We start from the raw sequence: 20,689 nt of genomic DNA on the forward strand, positions 1-20,689 counted from the left end.
GGAGAGGGAAAAGCAGGCTCCCTACTGAGCAGGGAGCCCAAACTGGGGCAACCCAGGACCCCGAGATCATGAACTGAGCCGAAGGCAAACGCTTTAACTGAGCCACCCAGGCGCCCCTCTTTGTTTTGTTTTTTTTTTTCCTCTTTGGTTTTTTAAAAAAGATTTATTCATCTTCATTTTAGAGAAAAATTGATCAAAAGCAGAAGGGGCAGAGGAAGGGGGAAGGAGAATCCCAAGTCAACTGCGCTGAGCGCAGAGCCCAAGGTAGAGCTCCATCTCAGGGCCCTGACTGAGGTCATGACCTAAGCCAAAACCAAGAGCGGAATGCTCAACCGACTGGGCCACCCAGGCGCCCCTTGGCCTTTGTTTTTATCCCTAACTCGGCCGCCTCCCTGCCGGAAGGAACTACAACAGAACCTTCTGCCCATTACATTTTCCCAAAATGTGATCTGTGCCCACCGCCCACCCATCCAATTTATAGGCACCTCTCCCGGAGTAAGCTGTGAGCACTGGACTTTGTCAGGTTCTTTTGATCACGCACCCCGGCCCCTTTTTGTTCTCGCTGGAGTTTCCTTCCTTGCAGTCTAGTCTTTCCCGGGAGCCAGCATGGGTCCCAGGACCCTGCCGGCTTCCCGCTGCCGCGCCCCCAGACCCGTAGGCCGGGACTCTGCGCCGCCAAGCGAAGCCGCTCCTTGGGTGCCAGGAGTTACCCCGAAAGACAAAGAGGGACCCACGTGTGCGACGGCGCTGGCATTCAGGGAGGCGGGGCCGCGCAGACCCGGCGGCGACCTTACGCTCCCGCCGCTTCCGGGGCCCGCCCCGCCCCTCCGGCCAGCGCCTCACTCTTCCGAGTCTCTATGGTACCAACTTCCACCGCGCGCCACTCCTCGCGAGACTTCGGCGGCGCAGCAATGGCGAGATCGTGAGTGCCGCTGACGGGAGTCAGGAGAACGGGCTGGGACGGGGCTCGGGGGAGATCGGGCCGGGGGAGACCCGGCAGGCCAAGGCCGCCTGGAGCGGAGCGGCGGCTGGGGGCGTGAGGCCCCTGCGGGCCTGGACAGCCGCCCACGAACAAGCTCCCGCCTCTTCCCCAGATGCCGCGTCACTGCTCCGCCGCCGGCTGCTGCACACGGGACACGCGCGAGACGCGCAACCGCGGCATCTCTTTCCACAGGTCAGCGCGCGTGCGTGCTGGCGCGCGAAGGTTCACGGGCGCATGCGCCCGTTCCCCTCCCTCCCCGCCCCCCCCCCCCCCCCCGTGGAGCCACGATTGCGCGTGCGCCTCCCTCTGTTTGGCGCGAGGCTTGTACTTGTAGGTGGGAAAGGGTGAAGGGGGCGGTGCCGGTGCGACTGAGTCTAGATGGGAGAGGAAGCGCGGGAGATCCACGAGCCTGGGGCCTTCTGTTCTGTGACTCTTACCTACTAGGTGATACTAAGGAAGTTGCTCTCCCTGAGGCCTCAGTTTCGTCATCTGGGCTTGGGAGGACGGTGTTTACCCGGAATTGAAGGGAGGTCTGGTGGCGGCATGTGCAGGACCAGCCCTTGCCTCCTGGAGAGCTTGGGCAGCTGGAGCCCAGGGCTGCAGACACCCTGGTGCTCACTGGTTTGTGGCTCCGCAGACTTCCCAAGAAGGACAACCCGAGGCGAGGCTTGTGGCTGGCCAACTGCCAGCGGCTGGACCCCAGCGGCCAGGGCCTGTGGGACCCGGCTTCCGAGTACATCTACTTCTGCTCCAAACACTTCGAGGAAAACTGCTTTGAGCTGGTGGGAATCAGGTGAGCTCCCTTGGCGGCCATCGCTGGGGCAGGGTTTGAAGCATCAGAGTAGCTGGCCGATTGGGGCAGCTGTAGGGCCAGAGGAGGAGGGTCCTGCAGTCACTGGCTGGGGGACAAGACAGACCTGGTTCCCAGCGTCGCTGCCTCTTCCCAGCTTTGTACCTCAGTGACAGGAAGACCCATCCCCTCAGGATAACTGGGCCAGTGACAAGGGAGAAAAACATTAGCTTTTTCAGAGGCTGTTCCTTAGAACCCAAGTCCTCCCAGCAAGTCCACAATGAAATTTTTCTTTTTGGCTGGTCAGCCTAGTTCCAGTGCAGCCTTTCTACACACCTTCACTTTGAGGAGTCCTGCAGGGAAGAGAATGGGTGTAACTCTACCTAACTTGGTATTCCCTAAATTAAGTGATTGAAGCATGTCTGCCCACCTCCCACAATGCTAGCATGGGAGAGCCTGGTCCAGGGTGCTGGGGGCATGCTAGCTCTGTGCCCTGCAGGTTGCCCTGGGTGGCAGTATGTGTTCTCCATCTCATCCAGGATGCTTTCCCCCACAGTGGGTATCACAGGCTGAAGGAGGGGGCAGTTCCCACGATATTTGAATCTTTCTCCAAGTTACGTCGGACAACAAAGACCAAGGGGCACAGTTATCCACCTGGCCCCCCTGACGTCAGCCGGCTCCGGCGATGCAGGAAGCGGTATGTGTGCTGTGGGTGGAGGGTGCCTTGCTCCCACCCCAAGTCTGAGAGACTGGGGTTTATTTAGGGTGTCTGCCGGCAATCTTACTGGACAGGGTTCTGAGCTGGTAGAGTGGGCTCAGTGGGCTGGTGAAGTGGGGTCTGGCAAGGCCTTGGCCTGGCCTATTAGTCTCTTTCTCTCTCTTCTCTCAGCTGCTCTGAGGGCCGAGGGCCTACGACTCCATTTTCTCCACCTCCACCTGCTGATGTCACCTGCTTTCCCGTGGAAGAGGCCTCAGCCCCTGCTGCTTTGCCTGCCTCCCCCACTGGGAGGCTGGAGGCTGGCCTCAGCAGCCCCTTTGCAGACCTCCTGGGGCCCCTGGGTGCCCAGGCAGATGAAGCAGGCTGCAGCGCCCAGCCCTCGCCGGAGCGGGAGCCTGACAGACAGCCGTCCCCCCTCGAGCCACGGCCCGTCTCACCCTCAGCCTACATGCTGCGCCTGCCCCCCCCGGCCGGCGCCTACATCCAGAATGAGCACAGCTACCAGGTGGGCAGCGCCCTGCTCTGGAAGCGGCGGGCTGAGGCCGCACTCGATGCCCTGGACAAGGCCCAGCGCCAGCTGCAGGCCTGCAAGCGGCGAGAGCAGCGCCTGCGGCTACGGCTGAGCAAGCTGCAGCAGGAGCGCGCCCGGGAGAAGCGGGCACAAGCAGATGCCCGCCAGACTCTGAAGGAGCACGTGCAGGACTTTGCCATGCAGCTGAGCAGCAGCATGGCGTGAGGGAGGGGCTGCTGGCCCCAGGGCTCCCTTGAAGGGCTGCCTGTCGGGGAGTCGGCCTCTTCCTCCCTCGGAATCTGCCTGGAAAAGGACCCAATCTGAGCTGTGTCCACCAGACCTGCCAGATGCCATAATAAAGTGGATTCTAGGAGGCCCTGCTATCTGGCTCAGCTGCAGCTGGGGCCCCTCCCCTGGAGTCTGAGCTCTCAGCTGTGGAGAGCAAGAAGTGCAGCTCTTGCCCGCCGCTCCTCATGCAACTCCCGGCCCCACAGGGTTTTCTGGGGGACAGGATGGTGTGAGCAGAGGCCAGGGGCAGCACCAGGAACCCTCCTCTCCTTGGTACCTGAAACAGCCCAGACTTCCGCAGTCTCGTCTTTTTGAAAACACTCGTGAAACCCAGGCTAGACTCTGTTTGCAAGGACACCTGCATGGCTTCCATCCACTGGCCCGGTCTGCCCAGAAGTCAGTACGGTACGGCACTTCAATCCCAGCCTGCAGACCAGCCACCCCTTACCCCTAGGCCTGGCTTATCTGAAAAACGGACAAAGACAGCAATTTCTGACCTGGCGCTGTATGCTTGGCAAGTAGTAAGGGCCCAGCAATGACACTTCTAGTCCCCAGAGGTCTGGGAAGAGGTGGGGAAGCTTGGAGGCAGCCTTGGGGGCAGCAATCCTGGCCTCACCCTGAGTCCCCACTGTCTTGAAATTGACTGGAACGTAGGCTTCCCTGCGTCTGTGATGGTGGCAAACGGCTCAGGGCGCGGGCTGGTTTTAACTGCACACGTAACCTCCCTGCTGGGCTTCAGCCACAGTAGCCCCAGGAGCATAGCTGAATTCTCTCTAGTCCTGGAAAGTGCCACACAATGTTCTGAAATTGGCTTTCTAGGATCCTTGGTGTGTAAGTTCATTTATTCATAGGTTTATCAGAGAAAGTCAAGCGACCGGTTACAGGGGTCCACTGTAGAGCAGGGTTTGCAGATCATTCACTGGGGTTTCCAGGCTCACAGAGGCTCACCTCGCGCTGGGCCATTTCCTAGCTTGCTGACGGCCTTACGGACTCCCCTTGCCTGAGGGTGCCCACCTGCCACTGGGGCTCCCCATCTGTCTGTACACAGCACCTGGGGTTCAAGGGCCGAGGAGAGGCAGGCGCCATGTTTGCGTGGGGGCACAACTGGGAGGAGGATGTGAAGGACTGTTTCCCCAAAGCAGCCTCCTGGTAGCCAGGGTAGAAGGGTCCCTGGGATTCTTGTTGCCAGGAAGGAGGCAGAACAGTGCCTTCTGCGTTAGGGTGGACTCCTAGGGCCTTCTGTTGGGGGATGGGGAAGGATGTGGGGGCAAGGCAGCCTTGGGGCTCCAGGGTTCCCCTCAAAGGGGAGGGGCTAGCCTGGATTCCCCCCCAGTCTTCCCCCCACCCCCCCCAACTGGGTCACCCCAGATGGGGCCAGGAGTTGCTGACACGGGTAGAGAACTAGACAGGACTGGCCGGTCCCAAGCACTTGGGCCACCTGATCCGTCCTCAGCTCAGGGAGGGACTATGCCCATGAGGTGTGTGTAGTGGATTAGCACTACTATGGTCTTAATGGCATGTCTGTGACAAAGAATAAATACTTAGGGACAGATGGGGACCCGGGGGCATCTTCACTGACTTCTCCCTGGCGCAGCTGGGGGCCCCTGATGTGCACACAGTGGGGTGGGATCCTGCAACCCCTCTAGAAGCCTAACCCAGGCCAGAGTGGCTGGCCCCTCAGGCTAGGAGCTGACTGACTCAGGGCCCTTCACACCCCAAAATTCATCTGGAGTCAGATTCCACGTGCCCATTACTGTTGCCCACCCACAAGCTCCAGGTGATAGTAGGGGCCCTTACAGCAACCTCGGTGAAGGTGAGGGGGTACTGTGTAGCTCCCCGCTCCCGTCAGAGGGACCTTGGCACTAGGACCCAGTGGCCAGATCCACAAGCCATGCACAGTCCCTGCCGGATGGGCGGCCCCACACCAGCGCCGTGGTGGGCTTTCCCACTGCTGGGCCCTGGCTTCCCACCCATGCCCCCACCCGAGGAGAGGGTTCCACCTGGGGGGCCTGTGTCCTCAGCAGTGAAATGGGGCAGGGCCCCCGTGTCCCATTTCCCTTTGGGGGAGGGACCTGATCATTCACTGGGGTTTCCAGGTGGCGGGAGGACGAGCTCCTTGGGCCTGCCCCTTGGCCGGCAGGTCCAAGCACTCTGCCTCGGGCCTCAGCGTAGCCAGCGTAGTCTGCAGTGGGCGGGGCAGGCATGGTTATTCTTGAGCGGGCCAGCACCGCGTGGGCCCTCAGATGTCGGCGCCCAGCTCCGCGCACTGCTTGTCGGAGATGTGGGAAGCCAGGGAGTCTATGATGTCAAGCAGCAGCTGCTGGCTCAGCGAGCGCAGTGTGGGCAGCTTGGAAACCTGCAGGAGGCAAGCAGAAGGCCCAAACGGGATGGGACCAGATTCACGGGAGGGCCAGGGTGGGCTTCGGGGTCTCCCCGGAGCTCCACCAAGCCAGGGCACGGCTGACTCCGAGTGGAAGGGGGTGGGCCCCCTGCCGCAGGAGATGAGCAGCTTCCACGCACCCCACCCCGCACCTGGCCAAGGCAAGGCCAAGGGAAAGCGGCTCCTGAAGAGGGGTGGGTGGTGAGCGTGGGGCTGGGAGGGCCCTGACCTTGGTGAACTGGTGCACGATGATGTGCAGGCAGTGCCGCTTCATGTCCAGCGCCTGCGTCTTGTCAGCCGCCTCCAGGATCTGCAACGGCAGGTTCCCTGAGGGACTGCTCCCTCTCTCACCTGCCCGCCCAGGTTCAGGGAGGCCCGTGGGCGCCAGTGAGCTACCTGAAGTACATTCTGCACTGTCACGTTCATCTCCAGGTTCTGCTTGCAGTACGCCTGCAGCCGGTTGTTGTAGAAGCCGTAATAGTAGGGGGCCGCAAACAGGTAGCTGGGGGCTGGTTAAGGAGCTGCTGGCCCAAGGAGCTCATCCTCCCGCCACCTGCCCATCTCCCCTGGGAGGGTGCAGCTGGAGCCCCAGGCCCAGCAGGGGCCGAGGAAACCTGAGCCCCTCCTGCTTGCTCAGAACAAGGAAACCCACCCCAGCACAAGGACTGGCCTGGGGCTCCAATCCAACTCGCTCTCTACATGGACTCTGGAGTACTCGGGGTCGAAGGCCCTAGTCCAGACCCGAAGAAAACAGGAAGCCTCTCCCAAGAAAACACCCACGTGCCCGTTCTCAGGACAGACCATGGCCTCACAGAGCTCGGAAAGGCATCTCGCACCCAGTTCAGACCCCCAAGAAGTGACACGATCAGGAATCCCTCCATGGCGGTCTACTCACCTGTCACACACAATGCTAACCAACCCCTTCGTCTGGGCAGTGATGAGGGTCAAGAACCCACCCACCCCTCCTGGCTGCAGACCCCTCTGTGCCTGCCGACCAATCCATTCAGGGAGCCCCGGGAGAGCACCAGGCACCAGGGAAGCCAGGACCAGCCTGCCGGTCTCCAGAGCTGCCTGAGGTGGGCCCTGGGAGCGCCCCTGGCGGGGGAGGATGCAGAGAGTCCTCGGGCGGCATGTTGACCTCACCGTAGTAGATGTAGCGCAGCATGGACTCGAAGGCCTGCCTGCTGGGCACCATCTCCCCAATGGAGATGTTCACCTGGCCGTCCTCCGGCATGAAGGACCGGAACATGGCCTCAAAGTAGCTGCAGACAGGGGCGGGGGGAGTCCTGGCTCTCAGCAAATGCAGGCAGGGCGGGGGCCTGGCTGGCCCCACCACCACACACCCCCCACCCACCCACCTGGAGCGGGCGGCCAGGATGGCCTTGTGCGCCGGTCTCGGGTGCCCATCCAGCAGCAGAGTGATGTCACAGAACTCCGCACCTGCTCCCTCCAGGTACGCCTTCATGTCCTGGATCAGAGATGTGCCTGGTGGGGAGGCCAGGGGATAGTGTGGAGGGGCCTTGAGCAGATGCCTCCCGCCCCCCAGCAGACCCCGAGCCACCGTACTGCTGCTTGCACATCTGCCCATGTTGCTGCTCTGAACAAACCTGCCCCTGGGGCCAGAGGCCCTACTCCGGCCCACCCCCCAGAGTCTGATCTGTGAGCCCTCCTCCCCGCCCTTGTGCTTGGGCTCCCTCTGGGCCTGGCAAACACTGTGTCCCGCCACGTGTCACCCAGGGCCCACGGCCAGAGGCAGCACGGGGCCCGGGGAGTCAGGGAATGAAGGAGACAGTGCTGTCCCTTCCCGGGCTAGGTGGGGACAAGGGAGGCACCAGGAACGTCTGAAGTCTTCGGACCGCGCTTACCCCTCATCAGGCCCCCAAGGGCGGGCGCGCCTAGAAGAGCAGCTCAGCGACTAGTCACTGTGACCTGAGCACGCTGCTCCGGACGAAAGCCCTCAAAGCTGAGGTCAGTCAGGGCAGCCACCCTTGCCAGACAGGGGCCCCGTGCCGGCCTCCGGAAACGGGCTCAGGAGACTGCCCGCCCTCAGGCGCACAGCCTCGGTCGGTGCCCGTGGGGCGGGGTGTCTTCCCTCCAGTGAGCTGGCTGGCTGCCCGAGCCCCAGGAGCACTCCGGGTCCCCTGCGCCCAGACCCCACGCTGGAGGCCGGGCGGGTACTGCCGTGGCTCCCGTCTCCACCCAAGACGAATGCCATCCCTGTGTGCTGCCCCCAGGGATGGGGCCTGGGTCCCTACCGATGTCCACGGGCTGCTCTGAGGGGGCGCGGGCAGGCGGCTGCTGCTTCCGCCGCACGATCTCCACGATCAGTGGGGAAGAGAGGCGCTCGAACTCCTTCATCATGATCACCTGGTTGAAGTGGGACTCCTTCACCACGAAGTTCAAGCAGTGCTCCTGGGACACACAAGCCGGAGCAGGCAGGCAGGGTCAGGCCTTGGCCGACGGGGCGGCGGCCTGGCTAGGATGGCTTGCGGTAGGGGGCACAGGGGGCCGCTGCGGGGGGTGGGGGGGAGTTTGGCAGTGGGGGACGGGGCTGGCGGCGGTAGGCGGGGTGGGCCGTGCCCCCCGGGCCCGCACCTTTAACTGGCCCAGCTGCAGCCTGGCGGCGCTCTCGCACACAACCAGCACGTTCTGCAGGTCCACGGAGGCCTCGATGTACTGTCGGCACAGCTGCTCGAGGCGGCACAGCTGGAAGCTCAGTGCCAGCTTGTACACGTCCATGATGAGCAGCACGTCCTCCACGTGGCCTGCAGCCAAGAGGTCCCTGAGCCTCGGGGACGTGGGGAGGGGAACAAGGTGCAGGGCAGGAGGGAGGACAGGGTCCGGGGCTCTGGGACATCAGGCAGCAACTCCACCACACGAGTGGCCATGGGTGGTCGTGGCCCCTGAGCCTCGGGCTGCCCACCTGCCCCCCTCCCCGCTCCCCCCTCCTCAGCACACCTTTCCGCGGGTACTTGATCTTGTCCGTGTAGAGGAACTGCATGAGCACTTCGAAGGGCCGGGCCTCAGCCTCGCGGATGGCCACGTGCAGCAGGGGCGGCCGGGCCCCTCCCACGGCCCCCCCAGGGACCTCCCTGGGAGCCGGGGCTGCCTCCTCCTCCAGTTTCTGCAGGGAGAGGAAGGGGAGCTCAGGGGCGCCCCGTGGATGCTGCCGCCCTGGCCGGAGGGGGCTGGGCAGCACCTCACCTGGGCCAGCCGTTCCCGCGCCTGCACGATCTTCCTGCGGAGCCAGCGGCTTCGAGCTGTGACAATGGCCACGTGGCCCTGCACACACTCCTCTTTCTGTAGCAAGAACGACGCCTCGGTGGGGAGCACGGGACCCTCCTCCTGGCAGGGACAGAGGCCCGGCCAGACCGAGGAGGGGGTCTGGGGCTCCAGGCACGAGCGGGAGGCCGGCGTGCCTCGGTGCACAGCCCCCACCCTGCAGCATGGCGGGCAGGCTGGCATGGGGAGGGCACCCACCTCGCCCAGCACAAACTCCACGTCGCAAAACTGGCGGCTCTCCCACAGACGCCCGTAGTCCTCATGCAGCGTGCACTTGGGGTAACAGGAGAACTGCCAGAGGAGACCCCAGTGTTGCCACGGGAAGCCACCACTGGCCCAGGCCCTGCCCTCCTCCGGGCCACGCATCTCCAGCCCAGCTCAGCCCGACTCCAACCCCTGGCCCAAGCCTGCTCCCAGGCCTCCGCGGACTCCACTGTGAGCCCCCAATGCCGCCCCCTCCCCACCCTGCACGGAGGTTCCTCAGACTGCCCTCGGCCTAGAGTCCCCCATCCCGTCTGCCAGACTCCTCGGGCGGGCTGCCATCCCACCAGACACAGCCCTGACTCTGGTGCCTCGGACAAGCCCCCCCACCCCCACTGGGCCTCAGTTTCCATCATCTGGGACCCGTCCACCCTGGATGGCCCCCCTGCACTCAGCCCATGAGCCCCACCTGGAATCGGTACATCTCCCCACTGCGGATGTTGTTGTCCACAGTGCCCCCGAAGATGTACATGGCATCCGAGATCACAGCGGCCGCATGAAAGAGCCTTCCGCTTGGCAGCTGGGCAGAAAGGGGGGGGGGGCAGATAAGTAACCCCTACGAGTACTTCTCTGAGCCTCAGTCTCCCCATCTGTGAGAGGGGCTGACCACAGGACTGGCATGGTGGGGGGGTGATGGAGAGCAGTCAGGGCGCCGACCCTCACCTCGGAGGCCGGCGGGGCAGGCTGCTTGGCTGTGGTGGTGCCAAAGTCCAAGCCAAACACATCTCGGGACTTCTTGAAGCCACCGCGCTCCTCAGAGGCCAGTGCAGGCACCTCCTCAGACGCAGATGCTCGCTCTGGCACCTCAGCCCCGCCGACCTGGAGGGGAGAGACATGCGGGCGTGGGACCAGTCCGCCAGGGCCAAGCAAGGCAGCAGACGCCAACCTCCTGCCAACCCTGTTCAAGAGCGAGAGGTTTGGGAGGGGCGGAGCCACAGGATGAGGGCCCTCGCGGCATGGCTCAGAGGGGGAGCTTCAGGGAGAACAGGGTGGGCTTCTGGGAGAACATCCTCGGCACCGTGCAGACATGACGGGAAGTGTTACAAGCCTGCAGGCTGCGAGAATGGAGAACAGGGGCCCAGGGTGGCCACCGTGCCTGGCAGCACGCACCTCACTGTCGGAGCTGGGCTGGACGACCTCCCAGGTCTGGAAGTCCACATCATAGCAGTGCAGCTCATTAGGCAGCGTGTTGTCCGCCGCGCCCCCAAACACATACAGGTGGCGGTCAAAGGCCACCATGGTGTGCCCGTAGCGCCGCTGTGGGGGGGGGCGGGGAGCCACGAAGCAGGTGCTCCGTGGGGATGCGTGTCCACCTGGGGGCCCGTGACAGTGAACCAGTGCCAGGGTGGGGGCTCCTGCTCCCCCACGGCCTCCACCTGGGTCCTGAGGCCTCCCCACAGCAGGCCCCGGGCTGACCAGCCGGCTCAAAGGAGGGCCAGAGTGCATACACCCAATGCCCCTCATCCCCTTTCGCTCTGGCACCAGCCCTGCCTGAGCCCCCTTCTGTCCCCCAGCCATAAAGCAGGCAGCAGCGGTGGCCCAATGTCCGCCACCTCCCCAGATCTGTTCCCGCTGTCTCTGAGCCCTCTTTGTGGCCCACCGCTGTGAGCACTGAGGCCAGGATGGAGACACAGGCCTGCGTGCAGCGTGGCTCTCCTCTCAGGCCCGGCCAGCCCGGGACAGGAGAGCTGGGTGGGTGGCAGCGGGACTCCCCCTGCCTGGGATGTCCTGACCTTTCTCTTCCCAGCCCACACCTCTGGCCTCCAGGGCAGCTCCAAGTCCCCTCCCGAGCCTCTCTGACCTGCAGCAGAAGCTCCCTGTTCCCTCCCCAGAGCCAATGCCCGGCCTGCGCCAGCGCTGGGGCTCGATCCCCATCACGAGGGCTGGCCTGCAGCTAAGGACAGCATAGGCTGGAGGCTGTCGGGGCCTGAGCACCCCCCTCGTCCTCTGCCACGGTATGAGATCTATACCAGCCACATTTGTTACCGGCAGCACTGAACAGGCCATTCGCCGGGCAGGAGCCATCCTCCACACTGGACAGAGGCCAGCCAAGCCCCATCTTGCTCAGCCGCAGCCACACCCCAAGGGGCCTGCTTGCGCACTTTGAGGGCACCCACATTTCCTCGCTCCTAGCTCCCCGGCCCCCCAAACCCGGCCTGCCCTGCTGTGCCACAGACGCAGGTGCCCACCACGGGTCCCACCACCAGGGTGCTCACGTCTTGTCCTTGAATTCGAACTGGAAGAGGTTGTTGGTTATCTTGGCTCCGCTCTGCCCCGAGAACACAAACATCTTGTCCCGGCACACGGCCACCGGGAAGTTGCAGCAGGACGGCGGGATCTCGCCGCTCTGAGCCACCTGCGGTAGGGAAGGCAGCTCAGCCAGAGCCTCCCGGGACCCGGTGCTCGGGGTCGAGACTTACACTGCTGAATCGGGACTACTTTCACTCCTGAAACTTCTTCCGTGAATGAGGGTTCATAGATTAATTTCTGTAGAACAGCGTAAAGCCCCACCTTGCCCACCTAACATGGGCCCAGTTTCTAACAGTTGAGGCTAAAAATCATCACTACAAGGGAAAGACACCCCAGGGGGGAGACAATGGAGCAGTCAGACAGATTGCCCAGAAAGAGCAGAGAGCAGGACACCCGCCAGCAGGCTGAACTCGCGGTGTTCAAATAAGGGTGGATTCTATCCAAGCTGCACCAGTCACGGGACATGCTGCCATCAGAAGCCCAGAGCCTTTAGTCACTAGGTAAGCGCTGCGGGAATCGGGCAGGAAGTCAGCAAGGAGGGTGAGGCTGAGGACAAGGCTGGGCTTTGGCAAGGGGAACAAAGCAGTCCCTACCCCGGCCCCCCCCCAAGCCCCTCATCTTCCTGCCTCCCCTGTACCATCCCGGCCCCCCAAGCCCCTCACCTCCCTGCCTCCCCTGCCCCACTCTGGACCCCCAAACCCCTCACCTCCCTGCCTCCCTCACCCCACACTGGCTCCCCAAAACCCTCACCTCCCTGCCTCTCCACCCCACTCTGGACCCCCAAACCCCTCACCTCCCTGCCTCCCCATCCCACCCTGGCCCCTCAAACCCTCACCTCCCTGCCTCCCCTGCCCCACTCTGGCCCCCCAAAACCCTCACCTCTCTGCCTCCCCACCCCACTCTGGGCCCCCAAACCCCTCACCTCCCTGCCTCCCCCACCCCACTCTGGACTCCCAAGCCCCTCACCTCCCTGCCTCCCCTGCCCCACCCCAGCCCCCAAAACCCTCACCTCCCTGCCTCCCCTGCCCCACCCGGCCCCCCAAAACCCTCACCTCCCTGCCTCTCCTACCCCATTCTGAACCCCCAAACCTCTCACCTCCCTGCTCCCCACCCCCCTCTGGGCCCCCAAACCCCTCACCTCCCTGCCTCCCCACCCCACTCTGGACCCCCAACCCCTCACCTCCCTGCCTCCCCCACCCCACTCTGGGACCCCAATCCCCTCACCTCCCTGCCTCCCCTGCCCCACCCCGGCCCCCCAAGCCCCTCACCTCCCTGCCTCCCCCACCCCACTCTTGACCCCCAAACCCCTCACCTCCCTTGTCTCCTCTGCCCCACCTTGGCACCCCAAACCCCTCACCTCCTCCCAGCATGTGAGCTCCCGGTCCTGGAGGCCAATGGTCCACATGTCGTTCAACCTGCATTAGGACAGGGGGGTCAGGATCTCTGCAGCTGGGGCTGGTGGCAGGGTGGGCCTGGGCCCGGCCAGGAGGGATAGCTCCAGGGAAGGACACATCGCGCAGGACTCTGATCAGGGGCCTAGGGAGCAGCCTGAGGTGGGAGCTTCAGGGCAGGGGGGGCTGCACTGAATCCCTGCTATGTGCCCCTCCAGCCCAGACAGGAATGCATGGCCTCATTCCAATGTCCAGCCAGTGTGGCAGGGTCCATCTCACTCGGCTGACCCCTGGGGCTCGGAGAGGACTTCAGAGAGGCAACACTCGCAGAAACCACCACTAACATTGCCACCGCTTGGAGCTGCTGCTGCTGCTTCTTTTTTGATTAATTTATTTTTAGTAATCTCTACACCCAACATGGGGCTCAAACTCACAACCCCGAGATCAAGAGTGGCACGCTCTTTCGACTGAGCCAGCCGGGTGCCCCACCCTTTGAAGTTTCTATGCTGCTGAGATGTTGGGGAATTTATAATCAGAAAAATGCAGCAAAGCCAATTTCCTAAAATGAGAAGGCCTGGTACACAGGCAGGAGCCCTAGGTTGTTGTCTACAGGGGAGGGGCTGGGTCTGAGACCTGCGGCTGCTGCCACCTGCTCACACAGCCCTTCAGGGTCCCTCCTCACTGTGGGCCTGAGTATTTTCACCCCAGCAATTCAGGGGGCCACCCCCCACCCCACAGCTCTGATGACACCCAGCTATGACACCTGTTGCCACGGAGACCAGCACAGCCGTAGAGAGCTGCACGAACGTGGGCCAGGCCTGCCGCCCCCTCGGACACCCCCAGGAGGTGCCTCCGGGGTGCCAATCCTTCTGACCTCCGTGGGGTTGGGCGGGAGCTCCACTCAGTGCCCTCCACCTCCATCCCCTCACTCCCGTGCACGCCAGGAAGGCCTGCTGCGGGCCTCAGGACACTGGCGGGGCTGCTCAGAGGCGGGGCGCTGGGGTCGGGCACCACCTACCTGGCGTTGCCATCATATCCAGCGAAGATCCATAGCTTGTCACTATACACCGTGGCGCCGTGGGCGGACCTGGCGACTGGCAACCTGTAGCGCGAGGTGGGGGGTGAGGAGCGAGGCCACCCAGCACAGACGGCAGCCTCACAGCCCCACGAGGCCGGCCGGGACCCCAGGGCTGCCGCGCCTACATCTGCTGACACCAGGGCTCTGGGGATGCCAGCTGTGCGTCATGAGGCTGAGCTTGCGAGGCGGCGCCGGGGGATGAGGAATTCAGATGTCCACGGGGTAAAGCCCCCTCCCAGCCACACCAAAATATCAAACAGTGGGGGGGGGGGGGCAGTCCATTGGGGCCCCCTCTGCTCTTTGAAAGGAGAGAATCTAAGGACAGGGAGGACGCCTCAGACAGGCACAGCTGGGAGTGAGCACAACTCAGGCCTCTCTGGGCCTCGGGCTCTTCTTCTGTAAGGTTACAGGGGACCCAGTGCAGTAGCCATCGGGACACCCCCCAAAGGTTTCAGCAAAGTCTCTCACCGTCCTTCAATCTTCCACTCCGTCCACTGGCCAGTTGCAAACTTATATTCAAAAAGGTCGTTTTTATTCTTCAAGTTAGAATTGGAATAAATGTCCCCAGTGTAGCCCCCTGGGTAGAAAGAGGGAGAAACTGTCATACCCAAAGGTAGCATCTCAGAGGCTTCAAACCCCAGGAGGTGGGGGCAGAATCTGGCCTCATTTAAGATGTATTCAGGGACTCCCTCCATAAACCTTGGGGAGCACCTCCTGCCTGCCTGACTCCGTACTAGGCTCTGGGGACACAGAAATGAGCAGAACCCTGTTCCCTGCCCCTGGTGCAGTGACAGAGGAGGGAGGTGTGTCACCCTCCCGCCCAGTCACGGGGGCAGGGGACCATTCCAACCCTGCGACATCGGGACAGTTAGGGAAAGGGGTCCCCAGGCCAGTGGAGGAACCCAGAGGCCCTGGAGATGAGGCAGCTCACCGAAGACAAACATGCTGCTCCCATAGACAACGGCCGAGTGGTGGTAGCGGGGGGCCGGCGGGGTGCCGGTGGTGAAGGCCCTGGTTGCGGGGGGGGGGGGGAAGAGGGGGGGGGGGGGGGGCAGTCAGCAGGGGTCAGCTAGCTGTGCAGTCCATGCCACACAGGGGAGCCCCTGCCACCCCCAGGATTCCTTTCATTTTTGTATTTTGTAGGCAATATCTATCTCATTATAGAAATTTTTTTAGAAAGGGTTTTTTTTTAACCTTTATATTATTTTTATTTTTTTTTAGTAGGCTCCACGTGGGTCCAGTGTGGAGCCCAACATGGAGCTTGACCTCACGACCCTGAAATCAAGACCTGAGCTGAGACCAAGAGTCGGATGCTTAACCGAATGAGCCACCCAGACGCCCCTCGTTATAGAAACTTTCAACAAAAACTGCTGATAAGGAAAAAGCACAAAACCAGCACTAAGACTTGCCAGAAAGCACCATCTATACCTTTAGGTCACCACCCCCACCCCCCCCACACACACACCTCTCCTATGCATATTGATGCCTCTGTATTGTAAATGGAGTCATGTGGTAGGTATTCTGTAACATCTGCTTTTTGAACTCAACAGCAGAGAGGGACTCGGGCCTCCGGCTGCTCTGGACTGAGCGGCACCACGGCGCATTTAGCAGCGCTGGGTCCCACCCGCGGCAGCCCGCCACATGCTTTCCTTATTGAACTAAAACCCATTTATACTGCTTTCCTGAAGTGGCTCCTTTTCAGTGTTTTGTCCTTAAGCAATTATTAGTAAAGGATTATACAGTCTTTAAGGTGATGTTTAAAATTAATCTGTAACTACTGTCTATATTATAAAAGCAAGTGTGAGGGGCGCCCGGGTGGCTCAGTCAGTTAAGCGTCTGCCTTAGGCTCAGGTCATGATCTCAGGGTCCTGGGATCAAGCCCCGCATTGGGCTCCCTGCTCAGCGGGAAGCCTGCTTCTCCTTCTCCCACTCCCCCTGCTTGTGTTCCTGCTCTCGCTGTGTCTCTCTCTGTCAAATAAATAAATAAACTCTTAAAAAAAAAAAAAAGCAAGTATGAGAGGAACGAGACATAAACTTCTATGGCAATCCCAGTGCTCAGTTACGTCCGCCTCCATCAAAGGGGGGCAGTGAGACCCCACCACAGCGGGGACTCAGGGGACTGGCGGATGCCCACAGAGCTCCTGCCCAGAGTGTGGCACCCAAGGTGACTCGGTGGTTCTGCGCCCCTCCTGCACAAGCAGATGGCAGAGCTCAGGAGGAAGCCTAGTACCTCCTAATCCTGGGATCCCTTTCTCCCCCTCAGCTGAGAGCTGCCCCCTGGGCAGGGCTGGAGACTGGAGCAGATGGGTACAAATATGCCGTGCTCAGAGAGGGCAGGTGTCTCGCCCAAGGCCACACAGCCAGGAGGGCCATCTGTGGGAGGCGGCCAGGGCTCGCATGCAGCCCACTACCCATGTGGGGTACTACCCGGGCAGAGGATGGGCCCCACAGGGACACGGAGGGGAGGACAGCCAGTGTTGCCAGCTCCTGGGCAGCACCCTGCAGCAGCACAGGGTCGGTCCTGGAAGGACCCATCAGCCGATGCCCCCCCCCAACCCCGGCCCCCATGTCACCTCCCATAGCAGCTCCTGGCCCAGGAGACTGGCTGGGTGACTGAAGGGCTCTCCGAAGGCAGAATCTGAGGACCGGGGGGGGGGGGGGGGGCGGGGGCGCACAGGCCCCCCCCCCCCCCCGGGAGCGGTCCTTCACGTCGAACCGTAGGAGGTCGTTGAGCATGGTCTTCCTGAAAGACAGCCAGGGACAGGTGGGGTCGGTCCTGGGCTGGTCCCGGTCTGCTCTCCAGGGCCCAGGAGACAGACACTGCAGCCCGGGGGTGGGGCGGTTGTGGGGCTCAGCCAGGGCCAGGCAACCCACTGATGCCCGAGGGACCAGGGAGTGACCACAAAGGACACTCCCCAACTGGTTGCAGGTACCAGGGCAGCAACGCACGTGGGACCCACCTGCCTGGGGTTGGGTCCAAAGCATGATTCTGGCTGCTTGAGGGCTCACACCTCACCGCAAGCTCCAGAACCGCTACTCCCACTCCCACTCACATGTCTCAGCGCCCCCTTCTCTGAGGCTCTGCCACCACAATGCAGAGCTTCCCACATCTCAGGGGAGGCTTCTTTCCTCCTCTCTGATCCTCCTTCCACCTCTTTATTGCAAAGCCAACGTAACTACATTCAAGACACAATAAAATGGAAAACAAGGGCGCCTGGGTGGCTCAGTTGGTTAAGCGACTGCCTTTGGCTGAGGTCATGATCCTGGAGTCCCTGGATCGAGTCCCGCATCGGGCTCCCTGCTTGGCAGGGAGCCTGCTTCTCCCTCTGACCCTACCCCCTCTCATGTGCTTGCTCTCTCTCATTCTCTCTGTCTCAAATAAATAAATAAAATCTTAAAAAAAAAAAAAAAGGAAAACAAATTCCACTGGCCACCTACCAGGACCTGCATGTTACCACCCGGCCCTTGTCAGTAAGAAGGAAGAAGGGAGTCAACCAACAGGAGCCCAGCACCCCTTACAGGCCAGGCCTGTACAAGGTGCCCCCTGCACCTCTCCCTCAGTCTGCATCAGGGGGCTGCGCTCCCCACCTGCATTTACAGAAGAGGAAGGGGCCCGAGAGATAACGGGCCTGCCTAAGACCATGCAGTCAGGAAGCCAGGAGCTGAAAGCAGAGATGTGACTGTAATTTCTCCCCTCTCCCATCTGCCCCCCCTCCCCCTCCCGGACAGTGCAGGAAGCCACCTTTCTTTGTACGCAGTCCACCTTTACGAAGTTGCGCCCAGAGTGAGACAAATCTGTATCCTGTTTCTGGGCGCCACATTGCAGCAAAAGTATTGCTGCTTTGTTGCTATACAGCTGACATGCCAACTGGACCTGCTACAAAACACTGCTAGGGATGCTCCCCTCCTGCCCTGGGCTGGACCCCCAGCCTTTCCTGGTTTGGGGGATTGTCATCAAGGCTGCAGTGAACATCTGTGGGCAGATGCCTCTTCCTAGTTCATTCCTTCAAGGGACATGCATTTATTGACTTGTCCGTGTGCTGGGTACAGGTCCTGCCCTGGTGGTAACAAACATCGTGTGCTCTGAGATAACCGTGAGATGATCCGTGCGATCTGTGCTCTTACCATGGAGCCAGCAAGAGGTGCAGAAGGGGAGGGGAAGGCCGACGGTTGGTCCACTTGGCCCCAGCGTTCGGGAAGGCCTCACTCACAGCAAATTCCGAAGAGAGGCAGGAAGGGGTGGGACACAACAGCCAGGACAAGGGCCCGAGCACGAGACGCTTGGTTCACTCAGAACACAGCAAGGCACTGGGGTGGCCCAGCGCCGTGCAAAACAAGGGCAGAGGAGCAGGACGGGCACGAGCGTAGAGGGCCCCGCAGGACAGCTCGGGCTCCTAAGCAGAGGGAGGGGAGCCATCCCGGGGTTATGTGCTGAGAAAGAACACACTGAGACTTGCATTTCCAAATGGATCCCTCTGACTGCTCATGGGGAAAGACGCTATGGGGGAGACAGGCTGGAAGCCAGCGTCCATGACGGAGGAGACCATCCGGCCCAGTCTGCAGGTCCTCATGGGGTCCTGCGTACCCCACCAGCTCCAAGTCAGCCCCCCCAGGGAGTCCTGAAAGACCAAGGCTGCAGAACCAATCAGAGGCCAGCCCTTCTGGGCTTCAGGCCAAGTGCTGTAGTGAGAGGCAGGGACGGACTCATGGGCAGAATCGGTCACGTGCAAATACTGCATCCGCAGTACAGCCCAACCTCCGTCCTGAGCCCTTCCCAGCTTTGTGCTCGCTGACCCCCAGGAGCACGATGCCAAAGCAGGGCATGTGGCCACCCCACATGCAGAGGAGGAGACCAGGGTGCAGCTAGTGTGGTTAAGCCACATCCCGAGCCCAAAGTCACAAAGCTCTAACTTGAACTGAGCCCGGTCTATCCAGGAGACCAGAGTTCAAGCCTCAGCCCCACATCTAGCAGGCTCCCAAGACTCCCAGAGCCCTGGTGGGCATCCTGGCCTTTCCTGATCACATCAATGAATGAATGGAGGGAGGGCAGCCCTACCCAGACTCCAGGCCTGGTGCCGTTCTGCATTCCCCAACCTCCGGGCCATTGCCCATGCTGATCCCTGTGCTTGGAACACTCTTCCTCTTTTACCTGATTCACTCCGACTTATCTTTCAGGTCATCAACCCCTCCAGGAAGGCTTCCCTGCCCAGACGAGGCCCCCTTCTCCTCTCCAAGCATGTCTGCTATGCCCACACCCAGTACTTAACATGGCCCAGCCCATGATAAGAGCTAAAACAGCTCTTTCCCTCTGGGAATGGGTCTTAGGGGAACGCCACCTGAAGGAACCAGCTACACAAACGAAAGGTTTAGCTCAGCCATTATCTTTCACCAAAGGAGACCGTCCACAACTTTAGTGGGAACGGTTCATGGGATGGAGGTGTGCCCACCAACAAAACACGAGGTCATTGTCAGGGAAGTTGTTTCCCAGGAATTTATAGCAATGTGGGAAAACCTTTACAAAAAGTGGAAAATATGGGAAATAAATAAAACTGTCCTCTAAACGCTGCCATGTGCAGCGTGTTGATAAAGCCCCCAGAGAAGTGCAGTGAAGGAAAAGTGTCTGGGGAGGGTGGCAGGCAGGGCGGATGTGTTTCTTTCAAGGCTGTGTCCACTCACTCAGAACAAGAGGCACATTTCTGTATCCCAAGCATGTGCTACCCACTGAATGCTGTGCCAAGGGTCTTGAGGGTAGGGACTCTCACATGGAGAAACTGAGGCTGAGTACTTAGCTAAGCCAGTCAGAGCCACCATGTTTCTCCCTCCCTGGTCCAAATACCCTGATGCTCATGCTCACTCACCCATTGTCTCCACCAAATACATAGATGGCATCTTTATAGGCCACCACTGTGTGCTTGCTGCGCCTGGAAAAAAACGAATGGATGGGAGGCAGTGAGGCCGGGACCCTCCTGGGGGAGGAATGACACTAAGCACCCAGGCTGCTGCAGAAATGAGGTAACACCTCTAACTGCCAAGATCGAGAGAGATCCCTAAATTCCACAAGTACCCCAGGACCACCTGTATACGGGGACCCTGACATTACCCTGGCACTCTCTGGACTCTCCACCCCACTGCAGAGCACCTGGGACCCCAGCCCCAGACCCACAAACACAACTTAACTCTAGTACCCTGCCCCAGGCCACCCCGCTCCATGACTCCCTCAGAACCCCCTCCTCTGCCCTCGACATCATCCTGGATATCACCACTTCCTCCCCACCCCCTATGACCAGATCCCACTCTTGGACACCACGCCCCGGCCTCGGCCCCTGGACCCCGCCCCGGGACCTCTTCAGACACCCCCGCTTCCCCCAAGAGCCCCTGAATTCCGCCGTACCGGGCCCCCACGAACTCGTCGCAGGGCGGGAGGCGCCGCCAACGATGCACTGTCTCGAAGGGCCCGAAGTTGAGTGTCAGGTACTCAACACTGTCCGAGCAGCTGTGGTCAAAGTCCACGCTCGGGGCTACCTTGGACCGCGCGCTGCCTGCCAGGGCCCCGGCCCCGATCGGGCCTCCCGAGCCCCCCGGCCCAGCCATCCCGGGTCCACGCCCGATCGGCCACCGGGTCCGCGGGACGTGCCGCCACCGCCCCGGGCCGCGCCGAGGGACTACATTTCCCGGCGAGCCCTGTGCCGCCGCGGCACACTTCCGGCCTGCGCCGCACTCCCCGGCAAGCTTAGCGCTCCTCGTGACTCCGCGGGCCA

General features: G+C 61.6%; 2 protein-coding genes across 2 annotated transcripts; one reads left to right on the top strand and one right to left on the bottom strand.

The window, feature by feature from the left end:
- The first annotated feature begins 863 nt into the window (after positions 1-863).
- Positions 864-4,078, top strand: THAP7 (THAP domain containing 7). The gene is made up of 5 exons (XM_021687880.2): positions 864-922; positions 1,095-1,174; positions 1,620-1,775; positions 2,329-2,469; positions 2,662-4,078. Exons 2-5 carry the CDS (start codon positions 1,095-1,097, stop codon positions 3,224-3,226), a joined length of 942 nt encoding a protein of 313 aa, XP_021543555.1. The 5' UTR covers positions 864-922; the 3' UTR covers positions 3,227-4,078.
- On the bottom strand, positions 4,078-20,599 carry LZTR1 (leucine zipper like transcription regulator 1). Its single transcript, XM_021687881.2, is given in 22 exon segments — positions 4,078-5,645; positions 5,899-5,979; positions 6,066-6,171; positions 6,782-6,931; positions 7,028-7,154; positions 7,925-8,081; positions 8,265-8,434; positions 8,628-8,793; positions 8,874-8,969; positions 9,150-9,242; positions 9,622-9,732; positions 9,876-10,031; positions 10,323-10,481; positions 10,483-10,525; positions 11,429-11,568; positions 12,820-12,877; positions 13,872-13,955; positions 14,400-14,508; positions 14,863-14,942; positions 16,603-16,674; positions 19,790-19,852; positions 20,323-20,599. Coding segments are annotated over 22 exon segments (2,538 nt in total). The 5' UTR covers positions 20,523-20,599; the 3' UTR covers positions 4,078-5,528.
- Between the last annotated feature and the right edge of the window lie 90 nt (positions 20,600-20,689).

The sequence above is a fragment of the Neomonachus schauinslandi genome, chromosome 14 (genome assembly GCF_002201575.2).
Source record: "Neomonachus schauinslandi chromosome 14, ASM220157v2, whole genome shotgun sequence".
NCBI lineage: Eukaryota > Metazoa > Chordata > Mammalia > Carnivora > Phocidae > Neomonachus > Neomonachus schauinslandi.

Bases quoted from the DNA above. Each gene is read 5' to 3' on its own strand.
- THAP7 (XM_021687880.2), top strand. From the start codon at position 1,095: ATGCCGCGTCACTGCTCCGCCGCCGGCTGCTGCACACGGGACACGCGC. The intron at 1,175-1,619 runs GTCAGCGCGCGT...GTGGCTCCGCAG, and splicing joins CGCGGCATCTCTTTCCACAG to ACTTCCCAAGAAGGACAACC. The intron at 2,470-2,661 runs GTATGTGTGCTG...CTCTTCTCTCAG, and splicing joins CTCCGGCGATGCAGGAAGCG to CTGCTCTGAGGGCCGAGGGC.